At 37.0% G+C, this 23,055-nt stretch overlaps 1 protein-coding gene across 2 annotated transcripts in view; it reads right to left on the reverse strand.

The window, feature by feature from the left end:
* Positions 1-23,055, reverse strand: part of ME1 (malic enzyme 1) — a 126,044-nt gene that overhangs the window by 21,304 nt on the left and 81,685 nt on the right. For both annotated transcript variants that reach the window (XM_088138093.1, XM_088138097.1), the window contains exons 7-9: positions 8,754-8,863; positions 4,218-4,315; positions 1,102-1,215 (exon numbers count right to left, since the gene is read on the reverse strand). In XM_088138093.1, the coding sequence (XP_087994219.1) occupies positions 1,102-1,215; positions 4,218-4,315; positions 8,754-8,863 (322 nt within the window). The remainder of the gene's footprint in view (positions 1-1,101; positions 1,216-4,217; positions 4,316-8,753; positions 8,864-23,055) is intronic.

Consider the following 23,055-nt stretch of genomic DNA (forward strand, 5'->3'; position numbering starts at 1 on the left):
TCTATGGATGCTAATAGATGGATAGTTAGAGGTCCATTCTGTGGCAGTGTAAAGTTGATAAAGTTTACATTGAATATCCTTACAGTAATCTTGCCTGAATAACAGTAGTTACATAAATCCTTTTGCATATCTCAGTTATCCAGAATATTATCAAGAAAATCTTCCTGATAGAAATCAAGTATATAATAAAATATCTTCCAATTTGATAAGTTCATGTGAAAATCTATCTCACTCAAAGTTTCATTTGTCTCAACCCAGCAGTTATATAATCCGAGCTGAGTGATATGCACTTTCATGCAGGTAACAGTAACATAAATCATTAATCGATCATATGAACTGGCATTTCTCTTTGAAAGAGAAGCATGGAAATCCAAGAGGAATTCTAGGTTTATGTTTTGTTTCCAATACAACCTACTGTAAGCAAGAAGACAAATAAATCAGATAATATATTCTTTGAGGATAGAAATGTTTAAATTATTACTTTAAAAATCCCTTTATTATTTTAGTATTTGAAATATACATGTTTTTGTCTTAGCTGTAACATATGGAAGAAATGTGGTAAGAATGCCTTGACAAGTCTCTGAGCAAATCTGAATGTCTAACCACTGCTGATATCATAATAAACCACAGCGTGCAGGTCATGGTCTCTGCTCTTATTGCTATGCAATAAAAGTTATTTGAGGCAATACAGCTGAAGTTTATGTAGAGGTCTGGCATAGATAAAGGAAAATATCAGCAGAAATTTATCTTTTATATCAGCATTTCTTTGCTTATTTTAATAAACAATTTTAGGTTCACTATAAACATAGGGTGATTCATGATGCTTAACACATATGTATAGATATTTAAAACTGAAGTTGCAATAGAAGGTTAAATGCATCCTTAATTTTTATTAATTTTCTCCAAGAAGGCTTTCAGAGGAACTTACCACATTCTCAGTGACAGTATTACTATCCCATGTATCCAATCTTTATTCGTCTAAGTGTACAGGAAAAGAAATACCAGTTTTGAGTGTATTTTACTTCAGTTATTATTGTTCAATATTCCTAGCAAAGTTTAAATCATAATGTGTAGTTCTAATAGGAAGGGAAATGCTATTACCTTTACAATTAATCCTTTTGAATCTACCATCCAGATCTTTTTTATGGCTTCCTTTTTAGGTATCCCTTCCTTTTCCATGCCCATAATGAGAAGATTGGCTATGCCCATGGCTGCCTAGTAAGAAAAGGAAGAATTAGTATACACATAACAGAATATGAAATCCATCTCTCTCTCTCTCTCACACACACACACAAAATAGAAATCAATTCAATTCTTCCCATGTACACACTTATTTATACATATGTAAACATATTAATTTTTATATAAAATGTTCATCACTCCCCCTTCTTAGTGCTTATGCACAACTCTAGGTTGTTATGTTTGCATTTCTGTATAAAGCACATACTCATTATACACAACAATATTCACTGCAGGAATATATAGATGCTTTCCTTTTTTTAATTTTTCACAGTGCACTACTAAAACAAGCAACAGGAATGACCCGTCTATCTGGCAGTGCTTACACACAATCTCCGTAATATCCTCCCACTGTGTCTTTTCCCCTTCCCACTCCAAATTACAGAGATCAACAAAAGGTGAACTGCTTAAAGAAAGCTAGCGCTACACCAGCAATAACTCTTAATTTTTTTTCATCCTAGTGTTTTTCCCGCATGTGCAGGGTCCCTTTTTTTTCCCGGATCAACTGAATGTTCATCCGCTGGTTATGACAGGAATCGACCAACCGGCTTGTCGCACGAGCCTGACACTGGAGGCTGAGAGAGACTTCCCCAAAGTCACCCAGTGGCTTTCATGCCGAAGGTGGGACTAGAACTCACAGTCTCCTGGTTTCTAGCCCTGGAGCCTTAACCACTAGACCAAACTGGCTCTCGAACCAGCAATAACTCTTAATGATACATTTCAATTAGTATTGGCTATCATGCCCTTTGATATGTGCTTTCACTGGAAACTCGAGTTTGCCACTTTTATTCTTTGTAGTTCAGAATGAATATGCTATTTGCTCACCTTAGAAAAAAGTAACTTTAGAATAATCATACAATGAATTTTTACTTCAGATTTGAAAGGAATTCTTTAAATAACCAAGACTAAACAATACATTAGTTCTGAGTTAACATCTGTACCTATTTTTATATGGGCTTGGAACATCTACAAATGCTGACACTAGGGTTTTCTTTTTTGCATAACCTCAGTAAAAATAATTTGGCGCAAAGTTTTACTGTTTTTTTTTGTACAGCTTGATACATTTTGACTCAGACAGTTTCAAAATACACATAAAACATCTCATGCCCCAGGTCTCACAAATGATGAAGAAAAAGCTCCCTGTTTATTCATTAATCAGACATAACTTCTACATCTGAATATAAACAATGAGGTTCAAAGGAAGCAAATAAAAAATGTAATTATTTTTTACATTTATATCCTGCTTAATAGGAGCTTAAGGCACTATTCAAGGGGTCACTTTTCATTTGCCTCTCAACAACAGCCCAGAGAGGGAACTTGGGCTAAAAAGCCCCTGATAATCTCAATGTTTGAATTAGGATTTGAACCTGGTTCTTCCTGGTCCTAGTCTGAAAACCTAACCACTATGTTACAAGGCCTCTTGTTTTCATCTCTTATACAGAGTTTATTCACAGTAAAAGTACTAAAAGGGTAAAAAGGAAAGCAGGAAAGAGTACTTCAATGCAGATATGTAAAAGGTTTACCTTATATTCAGGATTATATTCTATATAGCAAAATTTGACTTTCAAAGTAACAAAGGAGTCCTTCAGTTTCCTGACACAGAAACTCAAAGCAACTCAAACATTAACAAATACAGTTAGTCCTCGACTTTCGACCATTCGTTCAGTGACTGTTCAAAATTACAACGGTGCTGAAAAAATGGACTTATGACCTATGCCTGAAGTTACGGCCATTGCAGTGCCCCTGTGGTCACATGATCAAAAGTCGGGCGCTTGGCAGCTCACCCACACTTATGACTGCAGAGGCACTGCAACTCCCCCACCTGCCGATCTCCCCCATGAACTATGCCCTTTTGGCCGCCCTGCACAGCAGCACTTGTCAGCGGCAGCACCAGGGCTGGGGCTGAAGTACAGGCCCAGGGCCTTCAGCAGTCTCAGCCAGCTGCCACCGCCCCAGACTTCTACTTCAGCCCCAGTGCCACCGCTGCCACTGAGAAATGCCACCTCAAGCCCCACACCACAGCCAGCCACTCCAGCACCATTGTGCAAAGTTCCAGTTGCACCTGCCACCCTGCACTCCACAGGCTCTGCCACACCCAGCTGATCTTCACCATTTTTCTCCTACTGCTGATGAGGCGCACCTGGCCTGACCCTACTGTATGCTGGGTGTGCCTCATCAGCTGCTAGCCGCGCCAGGCCTTCTTCCCAAGACTGCTCATGCCATTCTTCAAGCCGCTCGTGCCTTTCCTTCTCCACATCCCGTGCCCCATTCTTGTGATCCTTCGGAAGCCTTGTGGTCTTCCCCAGGTCTCATGAGAACGGGGGTGCTATTTGGAGAACGGCAGGAGCCCTGTTCTTGCGGTGCTACAGAAGACCTCATTCTCCAAATTGCGCGCCCCATTCCTTCTCCAAATAGTGCACCCATTTATTGACAATTGTTGTGTCAATAACAAATGGCCTACATTGATATGGCTACAAATGCATGTCAAGCCACTTAGACTCCATGCACTGTTGTATTTTAACATATTTATATTTTATATCTTGTCTGCGTGGAATTCAAATAAGATTTCTATTTAGGTACTGACTAGCCACAGACTTTACTCATTTCAGAAAGGCTGCTGGATTCAGTCTGGCAGGGCTGACTTACTAAAAATATATCTGCCCAGCCAGCAGCATCCATGGGGGTAGGGTTGGGGGTGTCAAAATCAGCAAGTTGGGAGTTGGAGCTTTACAGTGTAAGCCCCACCCATTTTTCATGCACAGTGACATCAGACAGGGTGAGGCTTGCACTGCAGTGCTCTGGCTACCATCTTGTCAATTTGAACCACACAACCACTCAATTCCATCCCCAACCAGCAGAAGGAGATCAATAAATAGACAAACAAACAAATAAATACCTAGACAAGCAATATATTATAATACCCACCTTTTGCTAGAAAGGTGGCATAGAAATGAAAAAAGAACAATAGATAAACAAACCTCTCCAGCTCCCTGAAAGAGTACTGTATGATCAGACAATTTATTTTCAGTAATCCGGAGTGCAGCAAGGAGACCTGCAACAGCCACAGATGCTGTTCCTGAAACAGAATAAAATAATAAATAATGTTATTAAATCAAAATAATGGCTTATCTCTAATGTTAACCAACCAGTCATCTTTTCTTGTGAACTTTAAAAACAGAATTTGTCCTTAATGGCTTTTTTCTCTTCTACTGTTAAGCTGAAACACACAAGCACTCGTTCCAGGTCCCCTCCCTCCAAAAAGATCTGCAGTAAACTTATGTTGTTTTAGCACAGCACATCAATGTGAAAAAGGAACATACAGAAGCAGAGAACTGAAAAGGTCATTTAGGCCATGGGGTCTGTTAAGGACTCATTTTAAATCAAGGTCACCACCACCCCTGAAATCAGAAGAAGGCTCCTGAAAGCACACCAAGAGTGGCAGTTGCCTTACACTAATTAGAGAATTATTGTAATGGGAGGAAAAGACTAGAGCATATAAAATTGCTAATGAATGCAGCTAGTGGAAAGCTATACAGAAGAAATAATTAGGAAATAATTAAGCCCAGAAAACAATAGTAATTCTATTATGAAGCAATACCTTGTTGTAAAAACAATGGGGGAAACACATCTGAATTACAAATTAAAATGTGAAGTTATTTGTAATTGAATGCTACTCCTTTTCAAGTTTTCATCTTCTCCCCTCATCCTGACTGAATTGCATCAAATGATAGGTGTATTATGATCATGCATTACTGGCAATACATTATCCCCACAAGGAACGCAATTCACTTAAATATATACAGTCACGAACGCTTCTGTTCACGAACAATTCGGGTCACGAACAGCACCGTTCGCAAAATTTTGCTTCCATTCGCGAACTCCGCATCGGGTGACGAACAGGATCTGCGGCCATTTTCCCTGCTGTGACACGTGGTCGTGGCTTCCTGTAGGGAGGGGGACTCTCCCTCCAAACAATTACTGCCTCCCCACCCACCTTCCTGTCCTCCACGCCAGAAGTCGCCTCAAGCAAGGTTAGTGTTCTCTTTCTTCATACTGTACTGTACTGTACTTTGTTTCATATTTTTGTGGTTTTAAAAAAAATACATATGGTTCAGAATGGATTAACCTTATTTACATTGAACCTTATGGGAAAATTTGATTCGGGTCACGAACAAAATCAGTTGGCGACCAAATTCGTAGGGGTCAGAACGAATTAACTGTATTTACATTGAACCTTATGGGAAAATTTGATTCGGGTCACGATCAATTCTGGTCACGACCAGAGTCGCGGAACGAATTAAGTTCGTGACCCGAGGTATCACTGTATATGAATGGAAAATAAGATATTATTTGTCCATAAAAGAGAGTATACTGTTACACAATGTATTAAGAAAATCAGTGAAGATGTGAAGAAATGAACCTGCTGATCACAAGCCTAGTTTATTTAATACTAGAGAATTTGAACAAAACAAGGAAAGGACATCATAAAATGACAAACACTATGCATTGAAGATTGCCATTTTGCTGCAGAATTTCAGCACTGTGAGCTTGGAGGGCTTTGGGATCTCAAATATAAGTCTGAACTTAATGAGGTTTAGGAGTACTTACATGTATATATTTAGGACATGTTAAGCAATTACGACAAGATGAATAACTGATTATGTGCCATCAAACTGGTGTTGACTCTTAGCAACTGCACAGACTTGCTCCATGATAATCTATCCCTAACCTGGTCCTTCAAGTCTTCCAGTGATGCACATATCATCACTGTAACTGAGTTCATCCACCTTGCTGCTGGTCACCATCTTTTTCTCTTTCCTTCCACCTTTCCCAGCATTAGAGCCTTCTCCAGAAAACTAGGTCTTCACACAATGTGTCTGAATTTGAGCCTGGTCATTTGTGCCTCAAGTGAGAACTCTGGGTTGATTTGTTCAATGATCCATTCGTTTGTTTTCTTGGCTGTCCACGGTATTCTCAGAAGTTTTCTCCAACACTGGCTTCCAGGTGAGGTCCCATGGCAGACTAGACATCCCTGAAGGAACAGGGATGGCACTGCAGTGGCGATCTGCAGCCAGACGGTAAATTCTGGCTGAGGCAGTCTCTCCGGACAAGGAAAGATCATGAGATCACCCACTTCACTCCAGACAGCTGCTGCTTAAGAGAAGACTGCAGGAACTGAGGTTTTTGTGGTCGACTTGTGAGTCAGGTGGCTGGCATCAAGGGATTTCAATAAAGCTCACACCTCTAATGCAGCCTATATGGACACAAGGTTCACAAAAGCCTCACTTTCTTAATCACCGCCATTTGTAATCAATTTACAGTTAAAGAGATATTTTCTGAGTGGCAGGATAAGAAAAGTTCACTTGGTGATCAACATTCTTTCTGGATCAACTTTCCCTTTTATAATTGAGACACTTTCACTTTTGGATTACAGTATTCTGGCAACTACCAGAAAAGTGGCAAAAACAGGAGAAGGGAGGAGAGGATTGTTTGAGCAACCTGTGGAAAGAAGATTACACCAGAGTTGCTTCAGAAAATGTTTGAGGAATTAGGAAAAAAGTTGTCTGAATCACTTAATACTATATCAACAGCTTTTGAAGAGAAAATGGATGAAAGACTTGTAAAGATGAAAGAGGAGATGAAAGAAGAAATTAAGAAGATGGAAAATTCTGTAAAACAAGGGACTGGAGATGTAAAACAAATTAATGACAAAGTGGAAATTTTGGAAAGTAAGACAGAAAAATTAAATACTAGAGTAAGAGGTGAATGCATTTTATATCTATACCTGTACCGAAGAAAATCGGAAGTTACTTTCTTTTTTTCTGTATTTTTCTTCTCTTGTTATTTTCTTTTTCCTTCCTGTCTTTTTATTCTTTACTGAAATGTAATAAAGTTCTTTTTTAAAAAAAGAGAAAGTAAGACAGAAATTATAAATAGAGAGATGGAAAGAGATTTAGATAATCTAGCATTACTGAAGTTGAGAGAGAAGGAATTTTGCTTGATGTATTGTCGAAGGCTTTCACGGCCGGAATACGATGGCTGGTGTGGGTCTTCCAGGCTGTGTGGCCGTGTTCTGGAAGTTTTGTTTCCTAACATTTCGCCAGCATCGTCACATCATCCTGGGCACAGAGAGAACTGCTCCTGTCTGTGCTCCTGCTCTCTGAAGATGCCGGTCACAGATGCTGGCGAAACGTTAGGAAACAAAACTTCCAGAACACGGCCACACAACCCGGAAGACCCACACCAGCCAATTTTGCTTGAGATTCAGAGTGATTCCAGAGGATTCTGGTGAAGACAAAGAAAATGTAATTAAAGCTTTATCATTTTTTTTTCCAACGGGATGAAGAGGATTCAAAGGCAGAAATTGATAAAGCTTATAAAATAAATACATGATTTGTGAGAATAAGAAATATTCTAAGGGATATCCTGGTGCATTTTATCAGGAAGAAGACAAAAGTTCAAGTTTTGCAACAGCATTTTAATACAAGATTAAAGATTGATAACACAGATGTAATTGTGCTTTTAGAAATTCCAATTAGAATACTGCGTAAAAGAAAAGAGAACTTCTTTCTGACTGATAGACTTAAACAGAAAAAGATTCCATTTTGATGGGAAGGAGTGATTTTTACTTTTAAACGGCAGAGATTTTGACTGAATTCTGTTTAGAAGGAGAGAGATATGTGGGGTAGAAGTCAATCTACATGGGGCTAAGACTCTGATATTGGGAATTTATGCCCGAAATGAGGACAAAGTATTGTTTTATAAAGGACTTATGGATAGACTAATGGGCTTTTCTTATGAAAATTGGTGTTTAATGGGGGATTGGAATAGAGTGATTTCTTCACAAATAGAACTTCAGAGAAAAATATTAAAATTAGACAAGGCCAAATTTACCAAAAGTTTTTTTTGACTTGATGGACAATTTAGGGCTTGTTGATATATGGAAACATAAAAATGGCAATTCAAGAGAGTATACATATTTTTCTGAAAGACACAGATCTTTTTCAAGAATAGATATGATTTGGATTTCAAAGAATTTGGTTACCAAGTTTCATGAAGTATAGACATTCCAAAGACTTTTTAAGATCATAATCCAGTAAGTTTGGTTTATAAAAGGAAACCTCAGATGAAGGTTAAATGAAATGCTGTTACAGAAAGAAGCAATAGTGGAGGATTGTACAAAGAAGTTAAAAGAGTTCTTTGAAAATAATTTAGATAAAGAGACTGTTGTGAGAATTGTTTGGGATGCAAGTAAAGCTTTCATTAGAGGTTATTTCATACAATGTGACAATGGGACAAGAATGACACAGCAAAGATCATGCAGTGTGTCTCTTCAGATCACCGCAGCAAATCACCAAACGGCTTGTACACATTATCCTTATCATCATGTGGGACTTCAAGCATTACCTAATGGTGTAATGAGTATCTGCACAGGATACATAGTCTTTACAAATATTAAACTATTAAATGAGTATTGTCCTCTGCTAAGCAACATGTTAGAAATATTTCATTACCTTGAATGTCATCATTGAAAGTGCAGTACAAGTTGCGATATTTATTCAGAAGACGGAATGCATTTCGGTTAGCAAAATCTTCATACTGAATGAGGCAGTTTCTGCCATACCTAGAGGTACAAAACATTATAAACTTAAAATGAAAGCAGTAAAATTAAACTATATTCATTAATAACATATGATTGCTCATCCTATTTTTCCAATTACATGTGATCATGCTTACATGTTTCAGAAAGTACAATACAGCAAATTTTTCTAATTTTCTGATTAGGAATGATGAACTATATAGATGAAATGATTATCTAGATCCAAACAATTTAAACCCTTTTGATTGGAATGAGGTAGTAGTTCAGTATTTCACAAGTAATAAATTAAATGACATTATTATAATTGTTTAAAGTCTAATAGGAAAAAAAAATCACACTCTGAATATATGTGAAATAAAGATAACAAGGCTGATACTGTAAATTGTTATCAAAGGACTAGGCATTAAACAGATTTATATGTTTAAATGTTATTTTAAATTAATCAATTTAAATACAAAACTGAAGCAGTCAATTATATGGCTTTTAACTAACTAGAAGCTATCCATACACGGAACATTTTATGGACATTTCCTTCTGCATGCAAAAATAGCAGTCAGTGATGCTGCAAAATTCACTGCCTGCATCAGCCACGAAGAAGAATACCCCAGGCAGCACATAGCTGCATACCTCCTTGTGCTGAAAGGAATGACTCTGCTATTTCTCCAAAACTGGAGTAAAAACAGTTCAGGCTTTGAATTTCCACACAACAAGGCAACTGTTGCAGAGTAGTGGACTGGGGCAGATTTTGTTTTATATGTCATTTCATACAACAGTAATCAGCTTTAAGGTGCAAACTTTTATATAAAGCTTATAAGACTCACTGTCATCATTATATATACTGGTAAGCAAGCAGAGGTGTCTGCAGAGGGGAGTCAAAAAAAGTCAAGATGGTGGCACCATCCATATGATCAAAGCCTTGCCCTTTCCTATGTGCGTCATTTCCTGGTGTTGTCTTTTTCAGACTATGTCTATTAGAACTGACACAGCTCTAAGAAAAGTTCTGTTGATTATGTTATACAGTAGCACTATTTCTATCAACTCTTATGAAATATATTTTTGGCAGACTAGTAACTTAACACTTGTACAGATTAACCTAGTGAGTAGGGCTTCTACATTAACTAAATAAAAAAGGAGAACTGAATTTACAGTGACAGTTTTAAGAGGGTTACTCCAGAATTATGATTATCTTATTTTTAATACAGTATGCTCGATTCATTATTTTTGATGCACACACTCTCTATAATCAATTTGTCAAAGAACTATTTTGACTACACTGTTATAATGTTAAACTCAGAGGACTATATCCAATGATATGCAAGTAGCTTCCACTCCTACAACAAGATATTCCAGCCAAACAGCCTTTCCATTTCCTGGACCTTCTCAGCCTAATTTAAAGTGAACCAAGTTTGATCCAGGCTGTTTGGGTTACTTGTGGATATACTCAGATATCAAGATTGTGAACAAAGTCATGTCTAAATGTTTCTGGTTCAAGAGTTCATAAAAAACCAGGCATCCAACACTTTGCCTTTTTGGCCAGTCATTGAGTATGGCCAGTGATCAATCATCAGTGCTTGCTGACTATCAGTTCAAGGTGGCTAGTAATTGAATGCCATGTTCTACTACCTCAGGTTCCAGCAGAATCGTTCCTAAACAGCTTGCCATTCCCCACTTTACAAAAAGTGTTGTTAGGGTCCTCATTCCCCTATGCTTCATGTATTATTGCATGCTTACTGTATTTGTGGATTGATTGATTGATTGATTGATTGCCAGGATTTATACATCACTTCAATCATCTGAATCTATTGTTATGAAATACATCCTCACAAACACAAGCTGAAAACTCAAAATCTTTTCACTTCCCATGGCAGCAAACCTCAATTGCTTTTCAAACCCGTATGACCTGAATGCTGGCATACCAGCCATTCTGCATTTCAGCACCTTTTTCTAACCATGAAAGCCAGCACATTGGTTTCATGGGAATCTAGGAGCTGGAAGAAAATGCACTGCAGAAATCCCCACTGGCAGGAGCACAGGCTGCTCCTTTAAGTGAAAGGTGGGAATATGCTACTATTTTTGAAATTGTCTTTGCCCAGCTGTAACAGTATTTCTCTATTCAGCGACAAAACACCACTGTCAAAAAAATAGATCATGACTGCTAACCCTTGGTGACAATACTATGGGATTGATAGGTGTCACCCCACTGCCTGCACCATTATCTGGAGGGCCCCAATGGGCATTATCCCTGCCCACATACCCTCTACCCTCCAAATCTATTTATGCTACTCTGAATACTTGAAAAAACCATACACATGCGCATGCGCACACACATGCATATAAACATACCCACATATACTTATATTGGCAGAGTAAAAGACTGCATATTCTTCATATGTGTGTCTGCATGTGTATGTGTATGAGACAGAGAGAGAGAGAGTGAGTTTTGAACAATTTCATGCTATAATCAAAAGCAACATTTCAATCTGCTTAAAGATGAAATTGTTGTAATCAGTATATATTATCTGTGCTGACATATGATTGAAAAAGATGGACATTAAATGCAAAAGCTATACAGAATTTGAAAGTTTTGCAAAGAAACAGTGAATGGTAAATGCTTAACATAATACAATGTAACAAGAAACAAAACATATGGATTCACCAACAGACTGGAGTATATGATACAATAAAGCAGTTAGCTTCACAGATATGGCAGTGGGCTGGCCATATTGCATAATGAACGGATTAATGCTAGACAACAACAGTCCTCAACTGGATTCCAGTTGACTTTAAAAGGTTCAGAAAATGGCCAAATAAATGCTGGGCAAATGATGTCACTCAGTTCAAAGGGGTTAACTGGGAATGATTCGTGCATGTCAAAGCAGTTGGCAAGCAGCTGAAGAGGCCTTCAACCTGCAGTGGATTGATCTGGGGTGGTAATAGTGACGATGACTCATATACAAGCATATTAATTCTTATACATTAGTCCACAAGTCCCTATATGAATTAATTCTCTGAAGGTGGTTAGGAACAACACAATGTAATTAGCACTAATTATGTAAGTCTTATAGTAATTAATATACCCTACATGGTATGAGGACCCAATAGGTTGAGTTTTAAGGTTCAATCTATTACTAATATATGTATTTTTCCTATGGATTTAACATAGGAATCATTAGTTTGCTATTTAATTACTACAGCTACAAAAGAGTGCATTTAAGTTTTGCTTCAGTAAATGACTAAAAGAATTTTCAATAAACATCAACACAAGGTATATCACAACTTAACAGAATTGTCATAAAACTTCACATAGCACTTATGAGATCATTTCAGCAGTATAGAGCAAAACATCCTAATTTATTTTTCAGGTTCATTTAATAAAATGGCACTACCAGATAATGATGTTAGCACAAAACTTTAATGTTAAACCTTTACCCACAAACTTAGAAGTGTCAAACCAAAACAGTAAAACCATTTCAAAATATGAAATGTACTCTTTCGCTGTACTGTTATTTATGGTTGTTAAGGATTGGCATACCTGAATTAAAATGCTATTGTTTAATAGAATGCTAATGTGAAAAGAATCTGGTTATCCAAGTATGAGTTATTTCTTGAAATAAAGGTCTAGATAACAACTGAATTCAATGCTATTAAATAAGAACTGAATAAAAATGTTGGTAGCAATTCTGCAAGGAATCTGATTCCATTTCAGAATTTAAACCTCATGCAGATTCTGTCAAAAGTAATTCCACCTACATTAAATGCATTTTGTTCACCTGCGCATGTAAGTACACATGGATCAAATTATGGCTTACTTGCTGGTAGTGTATTCAGATATGCCATGGGCAAATATGTATGGACAAATGCCATGGAGTATTTATCTGACATACATAAATGGTGACCAACTTGATCAAACATGAATACATGTTTGGAGAAACACAAAGTTTTGTCAAATCAACTTTTTTCAAGACTTCATGTAGAAATTCCTTTGTGATTGTGTGTAAAGCCTTGATAAATAAATAAACAAACAACATAGCTTGAAGGTCCTATTCCCTAACACAAAAGACTAACTTTAGGCTAGTTCATTTCAACACTTTAAGGAAGATACAGTGATTATCCCTTTTCACTAAGCCTTGCCTAGCCCTGTAGCTTGTTGGACTGAAAAGGCTACCTCTGTCTGTATGTTTTCTACTGACTGCTAAACAGTCATTCCATCTCACACTCAAAACTTTCACTTCAGCAATAAGCCCTTCTGGCCATTTGATCCTGTTAAGTAGAGTTCAGGCTTCCGCTTTGCCATCATCATCCTATCCTTTCCTTTGTCTCTTTCTGAAATGTATTCTAATTGGGCATTTGAAACCTGGGGACAGTCTAGGAAATGTTGCTACAGGCCAGCAACGTGAGTCAGAAAACATCTGGATTCCCTGATCCTCACTGCTTCTTAGTCATAATTCCTGCCGCCCACTTTCCCATCTGGTGTTGTGGTTGCCTCCTTCCTTCTGCTCCAGTGAGAATCCCACATATCCAATTTATGTTTCCATGAAAAAGAGGCAACCAAGTTTGAATGGGATGTTATTATGGTGGCCATTGTTACTTTCAACATCTCAGTAATATGACTCTATTTAATCTCTTTTTTGTTGTCCCACTTCCTTCAGTGCAGGGGTGTCATTCATCTACTTCTTTTGTTTTTTAGATCCTAAACCTTCATCACATTAACCATCTCCATCCTTTCTCTATTAGGAAAATAACAACAGACCACTGATCTATCAAGCTCAGACTGGCAGAAATGTTATGAAATGTCATGCAGTGATTTACACGAGATTTTACCTGTGCAAGGCTATGTCCTGTATGAGCCTTTAACAGGAAATATCCAAGATGTAATCATTCTCTGTTTAAAGCATGTTTGCACTCAGTTAATTATGCCTTGTCTTTTGGTCTTATATTTTAAAACTTATTGGTACTGGACAAGATATAAAACTATTCCCACAAAGTGAAGACAATGCCACCCACGCAAGCAGAACTTTTCCTTCCTGTCACTTCCCACAGCAAGTTAAGGAGAAACTTTTATTCTCAGCAAGACTTTCTGCACTGCAAAAAGCAGGAGGCAGAAGAAAGCTCCATTGGGAAGTGTTAGCAAAACTGTTCACACTTCTTTGCATCAAAACAAAACACCATCCCACACAGTTATGAGGATAGGTAATTCAAAACTAAGGTTAGGCACTTCAAATGCAAGATACTTCTTATTATGTAGTCTAGATGATAATGCATCTGTTGCATAGGATTAAAAAGCTCTGAAAGGGAGCATTTTGTATTTTTTGCTCAGAAAACAGGACATAAAACCTACTACACAATAGCAGCCAGCACATTATGGTCAAGTGTTGTAGCCCACATGTGTGAGAAAAGGATGTGGATGGTCTCCTCACCCATTTCAACAGCCCTAGTTTGCAGGAAGCACAACATACAGTGGCAAGCTGGATTTAGCTATGATTACATACTGCAAATTGTATTTAATGATGTTTATTTTGCCACTTACACTCTGAGGACCAATTACTGGCACAATTTAAACTTAATTTCTTTCTTTTTTCCTTTTATTCATTTCATTAATCTGCAATAGTCCTACTAAACCTTTTTATACTATATTAATTATTATTCCATTCTTTTTATCCCATTTTAGACTGTGATGCTGGAAGCAGGGACAGCAATTTTAGCTTAAGGAAAAGATTGAAATAAGCAACATATGTTCTTTAGACATAATGTGATTTTCAGAAAATACATTTTTACTGGAGGAAATTTGGTTTCTGGGATTTCCAGGTGTGAGAGTAGGCTGAAGTTGCCGTAACTAAAGATGAAGGAGGCACGTAAGCAGAGAGGACAAAAAGCCAGGAATCTCTCTAAAAGATTCCTTCAGGGAGGTAGATAAGAAACAAGTTGTTAAGGAAACAAAGGAAAAATGTCACCTGAACCAGACAAAAGCTGGGCCTGAGCACATGGAACTACCCCCCCCCCCAAACATCCAATTAACAGCTACCAGGCTTGTAAACTAAGAAGGCAAGAGTAGCTGCAAGTCTTGTGCATCAACAAAGCAAGAACTTTCGGGGATAAAAAGTGGTCCTGAAATCCGACCACTCCATGAGTCGTCTTTGGATCCATGCTTGGCAGCTTCTGTCCCTCTAGCTAGTGCCTGGCAGCCTAGTTGAGAAGGACGTGGGTAAGTGTGGAGAAGTGTGTGTGGGAGAGAAAGAGCAAATGTACATTCTAACCAGTAAAGTTTTGCTGTTACTTTAAATTCACTGCATCTCCATGTATTCCAAAGAACCTGTTGTGCCTCAGTGTTCAGTTAAAAGTGATTTGTGTGTGTCCCTAATTATTTCCCAGCTGCTGACCAGGGCTGTGTGTCTTGTCTGCTCTAGCTGCCCCTATCTGGAAAACCTGGTAGAAAACAAGGGGGTTGGCGGGCTTACAAGATCCGCATGCCTCAACAGGGTGTGTGAGTAAGTGACCATAAGCCAAACCTGACAAAATTAAAATTCTTCATAAATATCAATCAATAAATAAAAAGGAGTACAGGCTTGTCAACTGTTTCTGGAAGTCAGGAACAGAAATTGTCATCTTCTATTCACTCCCAGTCCACTATGAATAAAATCCTTATCCGTGTCTTCCTGCTCAGAGATGAAAATAGAAGATGCTGACTTGTGCTGGCTCAAGTTACTATTGTCCAGCTTTACTTTTTTCTGGACAAACCCTTGCATGTTGATTGGCTGCTACACCAAAGCAGGAATGCCTCTTCACCTCTGTCAACGGTAGCCATCTTTTAGCAATCTAATTTCTGCAGCAGATACTGTTAGCAATAGTGCTTCACTAGCACAGCTGTTATAACATTTGCCTGACACACAGAACGTATTCAAAACCTGGCAGAAATAATCATAATTCCCTAATCTACCTATGTTTCTGCTGGGCTTTGGGTTTTTTTCCCCCTTAGTAAAGCCACTAGGGCCCCACTTTATCATTTCTCCAATCATCTGAGGTAGAAGGGTCATAAAGCCAAAATGGACTCACTTTTTAGAATCAAATCTGAAGTGCTACACTGCCCTAATAAATACGCCATACTGCTTACTGCAGAAGTGCAGCCAGATCTGTGGATCTGATAAAGTTCTGCTGAAGTTTAAAAAGCAGCTGTGTGATTAACGTTTTTAACTGAATTGCACTAGGCCTTCTGTGGCCTGTAAGGACATCTTTGCAGATCAGAAATCTTGAGAGAGACAACGGACAGGAATTGTGTGTTAAATCAAAGTAATATGTTATCTCTAATTCAAAACTATTAGAATTTTGATTCATTTTAAACAACCAAAATATTACTTAAATAATAAAATCCATGCTTGTAGGTGCAAAAATAAATACTTAATTGTGCATCTAACTGCAAGCATGCAAGTCTATACTACACCACACAAGATAGTTATGCAGTTTAAGAACAGAACAGTTTTCCTTTGCAAGTCTGAAGATTGGGAGAAGGCTAGAATCGATTCACTAGGATAAAAGTAAAAAAGAAGTTCAAGGAATGCTTATTATACAATGGTTATAGATTTTTCAAAATATACTGGGTCATATTTTTGTTTCCGTATATGGAATTGCAGATGAGACAAAATTTTCTACTAGTACTGTTCTATGAACCTATTACTGATTTAACTGCATATTCTAGTTTGTTGCTAGAATTTTAATACTATTAAGAGTAATAATTTATTCAGTTTTTGGGGACATTTACAAAAAAGATTATGCTTCCTTTGTTCTGTTTACATGATTAGCTTGAAATGGATACGAGTATACATATGGTGCCTTAAAGGTTTAATTTTAAGAAAGTGCACAGATTTCAGCCTTATTTTAATCTTTGAAATACGTAACTATTTCATAAATATATTCACCTCCTCCCTACTACAGTCTGGAAAGATGGGCAGTAACTCTATCTGTCTGTTCAGAAAATTTTCCCCCTAGGAACTGAATTAACGAGATCTTGGAAATGCATTCTGACTAGTGAATGCAAAACTCATTTGATGTTGTTCAAACAGAACAATTTCACTGACATGAAATTCCACACATTGTCTCACACTTTATTATTTTTCAATGCAAAACTAAAACTACTGCCAATTTTATATTGCTGAAATTCTTGTGACTTAGCTTAGAAAGTATTCAAGCATACCTTTAATTTCTGACACAAAATGAATTTAGCTATGATTACTAAGTATTATAGAATTTTGTTCACTTCCCAGGAAACCAAAAACCAGCAGATTAAGAACCTATAATTTCAGTACAGCACACTTAAACACACTAATAAAGTCAAACTTCAATTCTGCAAGTCTGGATGTAGCTGAACTAATTTCGGCTTATGGTAAAGTGTTCCTGAGAATACTTCACTGGATATTCAAACACCAACTCATGCAAAGTTCATATTGCTATATGAAAGCTTCTAGAGAAATAAGAACATGCAAAATTCTGAATTCTGAATTTACCTTTATTAAACCTTCCTTAAAGAAAAGCCAATAAAACTATTCTCCCCAATAGCGGTAAAAGATGCCTGAAAAGGATATGTACAGTTTATTGAAATTAAAGAGGAGATATCTGACAAAGGAATGTTTTTCAAGTACTGAGGTGGAGAGAGACAGACTTGTTCTTTTCAGAACTGTCCTGTAGCCTCAATGATGCACAAGGATGAGAATGCTAATTTCTTTCCTTCCAGACATAAAACCCTTAGACAACATAATAGATACTCATATTTTAAAATGTGCTAATCTTTCAAATACGCATTTAGTATTTTAAATTATATATATTTCATCATTTTTAACATTTTCATTTGGCAGACCTATTTTAAATGTGATGGTAATAATAAAAATAAAAAAAAAGTGTTCTTATCTTGGATCTCGTTTGGAGAAAGTTTTGCGGGTACAGAATTATTCAAAATACACATTCTTGATCAAATTTCATTTCTGTATGATAAAAGGAAATGTCAGCACACTTCAGAGAATACTTTAATTCAGACAAATACTTCTCTTTGGCAGGTACTACAATGACATACTGTCTTTAGAATTGTTAGGCTAATTTAATGCCATTCCTGACAGATCTCAAATGCAGAAAACAAAGGTAATGGGGAAAATAAATTTTGGGAACTCTGTTTGGATGCTTGAGCAAATTTATGTCAAAGGTACCCAGTAATGGTATCACAATATGTTTTAGGTGAATGGCACAGAAATAATACTTGGCATTAGGAAGTGGCAACTAAGAAGCCAAAAGAAAAAAATTGTCCATTGGTGCATATTCCACAGTTCATACATCTGATAAAAGCAGTCCCTTTCTGATCTTTTAAATGAGTCAGTTAAGTGCCATTAAAAGGTTACATTAAAGCAAACTACAAAGATTTCGAGTTGTTCATTGTATGATCCTCACTGGTAACTCTAGGAGAAAAAGTACTTCTCAATAGAGTCAAGACACGACCAAGACAGAAGAAGGAGCATGGTTTTGAATAGCAGAAGGATGTGGTTCAAGCTGACTCAGAGCAACAGTAGAGTGTGTATGTGTGTTTTTAGGTATCTTAAAATATTTAAATTATAAACAGATGTTTGTGGGAAGCAATCTAGCCTTCTTTTTCTTACATGCAGTGCATTAATCACTGTATCCTAACTATAAAGATAACATTTTGCTGAATTGTTTATATTCAGCCAGTAATGCTATTTCAGTTCAGCATGATTCTGGGTCACATCAGATAGAAAAACCAATGACTTTCAGATCATTGGCACTATTACATTCTTGTTTTGCACATTCTTCACTTTATCATGTCTGAGGCTTAGAATTAAACCAGCATCTAGTCGATATATTTTCTCAGTCCCTGATATGTTGTTGGATTAAACTGACCAGAATGGCACTGTTCTGCTGTGGCTAATAGATATTTCTTTTAACCTCTTCTAAAAGAACCTACAAAAAAAGAATACACTGTTTGAGATTTCCTGCCTAATTATGAGGTCACTGTTGTTACCATGCAAGATTTACAACAGAGCACAAAAAGGCAGAAAATAAATCTTTCAATTGATATTTAACACAAATCTTTAGTCTATAAAAACAATTCTACCAGACAGGTCACTAATTAGCATCTAGGATCCTTCACAAATTGCCACCTCAGAATTGGTCACCTTAATTTTGGAGGCCCATTACATTCATTCTGAATCAGTTATGAAAAAGGATACTGGAGTGAGAATAATTCACCCATTACTCTCAATAGCAAATGCAAACATTTCTGCCAGCTACAAGTATAAAAAAATAGTGTAAAGCACAAAGTACCTACATAACTTTATTGAAACAACAAACATTCTGTAGCACTGTTAGAACTGCCACATGAAACCATATGTGTACCTCCAAACATATTCCTTTATCCTTCAGAAAGATAAGGAATGCAAATCTGAACACATAAGATCTAAGAATAATCTCCCCTTCCCATGCTATAAACATTAAAGACAGTACATAAACATTTACAAGCACTTTTAGAAAGCAGGTTTTGATGTTTCCCACATGATTCATTCAGAGTGTGTCATAATACTTGAAATCAGAATTGGGGATGTAAGGAAAAGCTGCTTTTATAAGATTTTCATGAATGTTTTTCATGAGTCTCCCAAAATATGATTGATTGACTACAATTTCAGACTGCCAGATAACCAGAGTTCTTTCCAGTGGTGTGCAAGCAAATAAAAACCACAAAATAATAAAAAAAGATGAAAACAAGCAATGCCATAAAAATGTGACAAAACTAGCACCTAGAGTAAGAATGCCACACATCAATTCAAGCGAAAAACAGCAGAAGAATCAAACGTTAAAAAAATCTAAACACACTAAAAATGGACCTTAAATATCAGATAGAATAAAAAGAATTTTTACTTTGTGCCAAAAATTCTATAACATTGATATTAAGTGGGCCTCTTAGGGAAAGATATTCCACAAAAGGGGTGTAATACTAAAATGGTTCTCTGATTGGCAATTATTCACTTTAGAAATGGCACCTGGAAGACCACCTTAGATAGTGTCCTTTAGGGCAGGAATAACCATCCTGTGGCCATCTCCCTTAGCTCTCTCCAGATTCATATTAATCTTAAAAATTAAAAGAAAAATAACTGGTCCCACATAAATCCCACCAATAATTCTTAGGAAAAAAAACGGGCTATTGCCGCTCATTTGGAAAAATGTGTTTATGGAGGAGGAGGAAGAGATGTCACAAAGGCAGAGGGTATCCAGAGGTGGTATAATAGGGAGCACCCCACTAGTTTGCCTTGCTTAATCATGTTTTGTGAAAAAGCAAGCTTCCCAGGGTTGCTAGTATGTGAGAGCTTCAGCAGCATGCTCTTAAAATTTCAAGTCTAAAACCCAAATATTTGTCTATCCCTGTCTTAGGGTCTGAGTAGATATGAGAGAGATAACTCTAAGAGAGTTTAAAAGTTTTAAAATTAAAGACCGTTGCAATCTCACCACTCTGTTTTGAACAGAGGTTCCCAGACTGTTTTCAAAGGCAGCCTCATAAATAATGCATGCAGAAATTCAAGCAGGAGATTATCAACGTATTAATAAATGTTAGAAGGCTGTCTCTTTTCAGACAGGTTGCAGTTGATCTATTTGTCTGAATTCATTACAGGCATTATGAGCCACGTCTCTACAGAATGTGCAGGATCCCCAAACCTCTCAAGCAATAAACTGAGGAACTGTCTCCTCCAGAACAAGGTGAGCACCACTTAACCAGACAGACAAAACGTTCATTATCTTGACTGGATGAAGCTTCAGTGTATTGGCCATCATTCGGTCCCTTGTCGAGCCCAATCATTAGTTCAGAACATCAACTAAATTCAATGAAAAGCTGAAGAATAAATGGATTGCACTGACATATTGGTAACACCTCAGTCCAGCTCTCTGATTAACCTCTTCAGCACTTTCATGTTAGTTAGCTACCACTGAGTTGGGATTTCTTCCCAGTGACTGTACATGTGCAATTTTTTTAACTAGTCCTGCAGCGAAGCAATACAGAAAAATTTAAGATGTTCTGTCTTCTTCTGTGGTTGCTGTAGCTCATCTCATTCGTGATTTTCTGCAGTTATGGAAGAAAAGCTTATCTTTCCCTGCATTACTTCAACTTTTTGTTGCTACTTCCCAATTCTCTGTTAATGGAAGTAGAATCTGTACCAAGAAACCTTAAGTCATTTCCTCACATCCTTTTGAGTCAACAAACATTGGGCCATTTTCTTCCCAGTCTTGAGACTGGAATGCATATACTCCATATTTACTCAATGGTTCTGTCTGGCCTGAGTAATGCTGGTTCCCAGCATCAGCCCTTACACATTACTGATATATGAGCCATAGGTGCTTGTTAATAACAATTGTTACTCTTTGCATATTACTGGTTATATTACGGGATATATTACTGACCTCACTGAGGCTTATAAGGTGACCTAATTTACAAAGATTTGACAAAAGGTAAAGTAAAATAAAGCAAAACAAAATAAAATAAAGTTAGGCTGCATCCTTTAGTGATCACTTCCTCACCTGAATGCAAACAGCAATCATGCTTTAAGCTGGACTGGTTAAACTTATTTTCTTCTTCAGTGAAAACCAGCAGTTTTCCTTTCCATATATGCTCTTGCAATGAATGAGAAAGTTTTAGCTTATGCATAAAGTCACAGTTTGAAAAATGAGGTCGAAAATAAAGTTGATTTAGGATGTGCAATGGTTAATTTATGTTTCTTTTTTATATTTCACTCTTGGAAATCACAACATGGTTTTGGGAAAAGCCCTAATCTGCATCAAAATTTGTTAGAATTGTTTTTATGTGCTAAATTAAATAAGCTGTTGTGTATCATCATTAAGAAAACACAGCTAATAAAGACATGTTGATTAAATACATGTTATGATGAAAAAGATGAAGTGTTTTTGTTTTATTGATAGTACTGAGCCTAATTAAAGGGAAAATATTCAACTCCATGAAGCTAAATATTGATTTTTAGATTTTATCAAACACCTTAATAATCTGTTTTAATACTATAGCTTCAACAGTACAGTACACTGAAGCCTACTCTGATAGCTAAAAATACAAATGATCTGCAAGCTCCAGGAATGAAAGTCAAGGAGCACAGTGAAAAAAATAGGATTAATATAAAGAAGATCAACTAATACAGCAACAGGTACAGCAACCAGCCTTAGAAATGACAATGAAAACACCGAAGTGATAGATACTGTACCTTCTGTCTAGGCCTAACTATCAACAGCAAAGGAACTAGCAGTCAAGAAATACATTGCCAATTAGCACTTGGTAGAGTAGCAATGAAGGCCTTGGAAAAGACATTCAGATGTCGTGGTATGTCTATATCTACAAAGATCAGAATCGTGCAGGAAATAGTGACACTCTATGGAAGCAAAAGTTGGACTTTGAAGTAGAACAGAAAGAGTATTGATGTGTTTGAACTTTGGTGTTAAGACTCCTGAGAATACCATGAACAGCTAGAAACAAAGAAACAAATGGATCATCGAACAAATCAACCCAGAGTTTTCACTTGAGGCACAAATGATCACACTTCTTACCTAATTCTCTGGAGAAGACTCTAATGCTGGGAAAGAAGGAAGGAAAGAGGAGAAGAAGATGGCTGTATTGTTGGAGGATCTGAAGGACCATGTTCAGGACAGATCCAGCTGGAAAAAAATCTATATGGTTGCTAAGATTCAACACCAACTTGATGACATGTAATCAATACTGAAGCCAGGATGAATTCTTCTGGTACATGAATCACTTGTCTAAGCATCTAGAAATAATCACAATGGATCTGACTCACCTGAGCTAGATAACCATACAGGTCATGCTGCACACCCAGGTCTGATTATTTAGTTTGTCAGTGAAAATGTTCTTAATATCCATATAAACTAAACTGAACTACTGAGTAAAAGCAGAAAGATGAGATACACCATTGGAATTGCCAGCAGGTTACAGAGTTAACAAAATTAACCTGCTTAGATCATTGATGAAAATATGGCACAGTCAACCTAGTATTAACTTTTCATGGCAAAATGGACATCTTTAAGCTAAGACACTGAGGCATTTGTACTGATTTAACATAAAAAATCTATAAAGTACAACATACCACTGACTCCAGTTTAATGCCTATTACCCCAAGGGTATGGTAAGTCAGGAAGTCAGTTTAGGACTTTTTACAAAA

The sequence above is a fragment of the Python bivittatus genome, unplaced genomic scaffold (assembly GCF_059951505.1).
Source record: "Python bivittatus isolate LINGU-HERP-01145 unplaced genomic scaffold, Pbiv_v1 ctg000020_np1212, whole genome shotgun sequence".
NCBI lineage: Eukaryota > Metazoa > Chordata > Lepidosauria > Squamata > Pythonidae > Python > Python bivittatus.